Source organism: Lolium rigidum, unplaced genomic scaffold (genome assembly GCF_022539505.1).
Source record: "Lolium rigidum isolate FL_2022 unplaced genomic scaffold, APGP_CSIRO_Lrig_0.1 contig_31255_1, whole genome shotgun sequence".
Classification (NCBI taxonomy): domain Eukaryota; kingdom Viridiplantae; phylum Streptophyta; class Magnoliopsida; order Poales; family Poaceae; genus Lolium; species Lolium rigidum.
In genome coordinates, this window is record NW_025900162.1 from 14325 (window position 1) to 20514 (window position 6190).

The 6190-nt window shown below is 43.5% G+C and overlaps 1 protein-coding gene across 1 annotated transcript; it reads left to right on the forward strand.

Moving 5' to 3' along the window:
• The first annotated feature begins 1517 nt into the window (after nt 1-1517).
• LOC124680945 (probable leucine-rich repeat receptor-like protein kinase At1g35710) lies at nt 1518-5959 on the forward strand. Its single transcript, XM_047215957.1, has 11 exons — nt 1518-1665; nt 2312-2459; nt 3576-3647; nt 4224-4295; nt 4560-4631; nt 4712-4855; nt 5006-5086; nt 5182-5253; nt 5392-5463; nt 5569-5640; nt 5749-5959. Exons 1-11 carry the CDS (start codon nt 1566-1568, stop codon nt 5837-5839), a joined length of 996 nt encoding a protein of 331 aa, XP_047071913.1. The 5' UTR covers nt 1518-1565; the 3' UTR covers nt 5840-5959.
• Nucleotides 5960-6190: the final 231 nt, after the last annotated feature.

Below are 6190 nucleotides of genomic sequence, written 5' to 3' on the forward strand. Positions count from 1 at the left end.
AATTAAAATACGCCTTATCACTACAACGGAATTTAAGATACAATGACAAACTAAAACTGAAATTAAGATACATAGCTAGTACGACACATCACACTACTTTCCCTGCGTCCACCGTGGCCATTTTCCAGACTTGTCGCCGCGTTCTTCTGCCGCTTGCGCCTCGGCGGCTCTTTCCCTTAGTCTCTTCCTTTCGCTTCACGAGCCTCCCTGCGCACCTCTTCCTCTTCGCAAACCTACGTGCGGCCTCATCATCCATCCTCTTCGATTCACCTCGCGGTTACGAGCTTGTTCCGCCCTAAGTTTACATGTCCGCCTCTCCCGCTCTCGCTTTTCATTAGCACGAACCTTTTCCCGGCGCTCCTCCTCAAAGAACGTTGCCCACGCACGCCGCTGTTTCTCCTCAACCTCCTGACGCGCCCAATCCGGCTGCTCCGTGTCTATCCGGTGAAACCATTTGCATAGGGGCGGGGAGACTGCAACACAAACAATAACATTAAATCATATTCATAAATAAATTAATGTCAACATAACATTTTGTCCAAACATACCGGCGGCCTAGTGGACGACGAAGCTGAACTACGGGGTGGATCATGCTCATAGCTCGCACACATGAAAAATTTCATGCCGAACTGGTCGGAGAAATCCTCCACCTGCTTACCTTAGCAAGACGGCCGCACCAACACCGCTCCGCGAGTCACATCCGGGGGCAAACTTGCGGCCTTCGCCTTCACCGGCCTAAACTCCTGGTCGGAGCACGGCACACTCATGATGGCTAAGAGCGAGCACACGAGAAAAAGAGAGAGAGATAGAAACACTTGTGCGGCGAAGACTGTCGATGCACTGCTTTTATAGGCAAAAAACCGAGAACGTGGCGGGAAAATATAGCGAGAGATAGTGGCGGGATAAAATTGGCGGGAGATTGTGGCGGGAAGGACCGGCGGGAAGGGGCGGGAGAAAAAAACGGCGGTGTGAATAAGAGAGGGCGAAAATATGGCGGGAAAATAATGGGGAGAAGTAACACGAGTTATGGGTAATAAACCTAAACCAGGAGGCCAATTGGTCGGTAGTTGGCCGATCGGTATGTAGGGGGCCAATCGGTCTACAGCTGGCCAATTGGTCGATAGCTGACCAATTAGTTCTCTCACCTGACAAGGTCCTGGCAGCCGACTTTCAGTCGGTCTCCTATGGGCCGATCGGCCAGCTGCTGACCGACCGGGTCACAGTTTCCAAATTTTTCCAAAACGCGCGCTATTCCTGCACTTAAATAAAAAATTCGTATTATTTAAAAAAAATTCGCGAGGAAGCTGTGCTCCGTGAACTACCACTCCGGTTAATCTGGCCACAGTCCACCACTATCACGCACGCACCATCGGTCGCTCTGTGCGCCCAGACCCAACCCAACCGAGGCACCGACGAGCTCCAGAGCCGAGAGCGGGACCGCGAGCTAGTGCTCGTCTGCCCACTCTCACTCCCCCACTCCGGCGCGGCGCCACCTTCTCTTATGCTCTCCCGCCGCGCGCCCCACAACCACCGCTAGCCAGCTGCGCAGCCCATTCCCACCACGCATGGCCGCGCCGTCGTTCGCCCGCTCCATTTCGCCCCTCCTCGGCCTCCTCCTCCTCCTCCTGGCCGCCGCCGCGCGGGGCAAGACCGTGAAGAGGGACGGTACGTAATTGTTCTCCTCCTTCTCTGCCCCCTTCTCCTTTCAAGCCAATCGATCCCTCCTGGTGGTCTCTTACGCGATGGCGGAAAGATGGGTTCTTTAGCTGTTTCTTGGGGATCTGACCCAGCCTCGCTTGTGCTAGAACGCTGCAGCCTCCTGCTAATTAGAGCAGAGGTGTTGAATTGGGCATTCGCTTGGTAGGTGGCCGTACTGAACTCAACTGCAAGATAATTATAGCTTCCGTGAAGCTGAAATGCTGCCTCAACTCTAGCTTGACAGTACTAGGATTTATCTTAGGTGCTGTAGATAAGATAAGTTGTGCTCGTGAGTCGTGACACTCGAAGTTTTGAGCTAGTGATATGCTGAGGCAAATCAGGGGCTCCACTGGTGACAACCGATGATTAGCAAGCACTCCATGATTCAGTTCTAGAACAGAGGTCCTGCAATGCACTATCTAGTAGTATGTATAATTTCACCAGTTGCACTATATATACTGCTTGGTGCCTGACTGTGCCAGCACGCAAGCTCTTAGCTCTGCGTGTTCACGGAGAAATAGAGATTATGCAGAATTAGCAACCTGCAGTGACCGGATCAGTAGTTGCTCGTTCAGTGTCGGAACTCGGAACTGACGCTGTGTTTGTGATGCAGTGAAAGCTTTGAATGAGATCAAGTCTTCACTAGGCTGGAGAGTTGTCTACTCATGGGTTGGGGATGACCCCTGTGGGCATGGCGACCTCCCCCCATGGTCCGGTGTGACATGTTCCCAGCAAGGGGATTACAGAGTTGTGACTGAACTGTAAGAATCATGTTCGCACTTACTTGAGTTTACTCTTGTGTTTATTTTATTGGCATAGACCCCGCACAGTGCGGGAGCTCTCAGCACTGGATACGTCCTTTACATAAGATCTTTAGGGATTATTTATGATGTATTAGCATGTACATGTAAAAGGCTACAAAACTGTCGTTGGATGTTTAGTTTTCAAAGCTCCTTTCCTGAGAGAATATCAATTCATACTTGTAGTCAATCCATGTTGTTAGCTATCCGATGCATCTTATGCCAAAGCTGCAAAAGAGTCATTGCTTCAACAACTTTCTTGCTTGAAAGATGCAATCTCTACCACGAACTGCAGTCTATAATTCTTTTTACATTCCAATCATACAACATGACCAGGATTAGAAAAACCAAAGAAATCATGACATTTCCCTTGCCTTGTGTTCCATAGCTAGAATTGTGCAAGATAAGCTAACAGAGTTGTGACTGAACTGTAAGAAACATGTTATATCATTCCTTCAGTTCACTCCGTCTTTTTTTATATTGGCATACATAAGATTTGTAAGGATTATTTATGATGTATTAGCATGTACATGTAAAAGGATAAAACGTTTTATTAGATAATTAAGTTACAAAGCTGCTTTCCAAAGAGAAAATCAATGCATGCTTGTAGTCAATCCATGCTGTTCGTATCTTATGTCAAAGCTACAAAAGAGTCATTCCTTCAAGAACTTTCTTGCTTGAAATCTTCAATGCAATCTCAACCTGAAGAACTGCTGTCTACCATTCCTTCTTGTACATGACATTATTCACCACGATCAGGATTAGAAAAAACTTAGAAATCATGCCATTTTCCTTGCCTTGTATTTCATAGCTGTGCAAGATAGCTAACAAGTGTGATGTCAAACTATTATAGTACCAGCTTTAAAGCCAGCATCATGTACTTGTCTTGAAGGGGAAATTCACCTTTTCTGTGGATATGTATGATTATTAGCATAACAACATTTTGACCCGTTGATGCATGTTGCCGGTGGATATCAACTTTATGATTGCAAAGTAATGTAGTATTCTGAAGCTTTTGTGTACTGTTTCTACATATACATGTCTGAGTAATCATATTACAACTGTACCTTATTTCAGGGAAGTCTATGCTGTATCAATAGTTGGTCATTTCCCTACAGCAGTAACAAACCTATTGGATTTAAGAAAATTGTAAGAACTTTTTCCTTGTCGCCACTGCTTTTATTTTATTTTTCTGTGTAAGCGTCTTGATTCACATAATGATAAGGTGTTGTCATTTTTGTATCTGTTTAGTGTAACAAAAACATTTTCCCTTGTTACCACTGTTCTTTGTAAGCGTCTTGGTACAAATAACAATGAGCTGTTCATATTTTTGTATTTATTTATTGTATTCTGATTGAAGTGATGAAGATAGTTACTGTCCACGACACTTATTATGGATCGGAGGGAGTAGTATTTTTAGTGTAACCGCCGATATATATCATTGTTAAGGGTTATGTTTTATAATGTTATGTAATGTGTCATGGTTCATGACTTCAGATATATATCATTAGCCAGAATTTAGGAACTAACTTATTCTGGAAAGATTGCCACAATTTTTACATTTATATACGGCAACAGTATTTTCCAAATAGTTATATCAGAGATTGTAGATGATTTTTTCGTGAGTGACTCAAGGCTGTATGAAACAGCTTTGTAATTTTGACCTTATCTTAGCTCATCTCCAACATATATTTGAACTGAAACAATTAAATTATTTATCCGTAGGGATCTCCACAATAATAAGTTGACGGGGCCAATTCCTCCACAGATTGGACGGTTAAGACACCTCAAGATATTGTAAGTATGATCTCTTTCTGGTTACAGATGTACATTTGGATATGTGGGTCATGTAGAGAACTAGAGATACTAGTTCTGTGAAATGTTTTAGTTTTGTTGCACAGAACAGTCAAACACTCCTCCCTTATTCTCAGCAGTATTCTTCCAATATCCTCAGATTAATGTTGTATTGAATCAGAATCACTTTGTTTGCTGCCTTTAGGGTTCATAGGTACCTATTTTTTATAGTTCTCTTCAGCTAAGCAAATTCATTCATACTCTTAGGAACTTGAGGTGGAATAAGCTTCAAGATGTGCTTCCGCCTGAAATTGGTGAATTAAAGAAACTCACACACTTGTAAGCTCATTTTAGTATTTTTTGGGTATTCATGGATTAATTATTGGTCAGCTTTTGCGCCTCTAACTACTATTCTTCAGGTATTTGAGCTTCAATAACTTCAAAGGTGAAATTCCTGTGGAGCTTGCAAACCTACCAGAACTGCGCTATCTTTATCTTCATGAGAACCGCTTTACTGGGCGAATCCCCCCTGAGCTTGGAACTCTCAAAAACCTTCGTCACCTGTAAACATCCATTCTAATCCCGTCTCTCTCAAGTTCACATGAAAAAATATCAGCAAAGTTCTGTGCAGCATATTTACTGCCTCCAGTTATGTTGATGGTGGTCTCTTTGTTCTCAGTTGTCATGAATGATAAATTCTTTCACTTTTGCAGTGATGTTGGTGGCAACCACTTGATAGGCACCCTGAGGGATTTCATGGGCATTGGGAATGGTTTCCCCTCCTTGAGGAACTTGTAAGCAGAAACTTTACAAGTTACCAGATTCATTTCTTCTCTCCTGACTGGCAAATGCTGTCTTATTAAGCTGATTGCTGAATTGTGTTCTACAGATACGTCAACAATAATCAGTTGATTGGAGTGCTGCCAGATCAGATTGCAAATTTGACCAACCTTGAGATCTTGTAAGTTTGAAGTTAACCTGTATGAAGATGTGTCATCATAAACTCCAGTGTTCTTTTCCCCTTGTGAAAAATCCCCTGCACACAAGTAGGTAAAGGAGCTCACTTCAGCAACCTAATCATTCTTCTATTATTCTGCAGGCACTTGTCCAATAATAGGCTGATTGGATCGATATCTCCAAAGCTAGTCAACATTCCAAGATTGACATATTTGTGAGCCTTATTTCTTAATTTCCAATGTTCAATCTAGTGCATGATCAATACCAGTCACTGTATTTCATTTGGCTCTGATATTCTCCACCAAATGATATTTGAAAGGTATTTGGATAATAACAACTTCATCGGAAGGATCCCTGAAGGATTGTACAAGCATCCATTTTTGAAAGAGCTGTATGTTGCCTTCAGAATCTCAACTCTTCTCAAACAAAATTTCTTTCGCACTTGAAAATTATCCTATTTGACTAATATTAAGGCGCACAACTATTGTGGTTGCTGCAGGTACGTTGAAGGGAACCAGTTTAGACCCGGAACCAGATCCAAAGGAACGCACAAGGTGCTTGAATTACCCGAGGCCGACGCTTTAGTTTAGCCTAGCTCGTGCATAGGTCTGCTGTTAGTATGCTGCATGACAGCAGCCACCATTCTACATCTCCACGCGACGCAGCTGCAAAATGCAGGCAATGCTGTAGGTTGTATATTGTACATGTATTACTGGTACAGCAAACTGTGTTTCTCTCTGTGCTGTACTTTACAAACTACAAACCACTTGGATCACTCTAAATGTCAACGAAAACATTAATCCTGAACCAAGTCAATTGCCATGACATACTACTGTTAAGAGGGAGTGTTTCGTCAGATGAGTGTGCAGGTTGTGCTGCCTTCGGATGAGTGTATAATGGAGACTTGGATAGCTGCACTTGAGATGCATAGCCAGCTGCAC

Bases quoted from the DNA above. Each gene is read 5' to 3' on its own strand.
- LOC124680945 (XM_047215957.1), top strand. From the start codon at position 1,566: ATGGCCGCGCCGTCGTTCGCCCGCTCCATTTCGCCCCTCCTCGGCCTC. The intron at 2,460-3,575 runs GTAAGAATCATG...ACCTTATTTCAG, and splicing joins TACAGAGTTGTGACTGAACT to GGAAGTCTATGCTGTATCAA. The intron at 5,254-5,391 runs GTAAGTTTGAAG...ATTATTCTGCAG, and splicing joins TTGACCAACCTTGAGATCTT to GCACTTGTCCAATAATAGGC.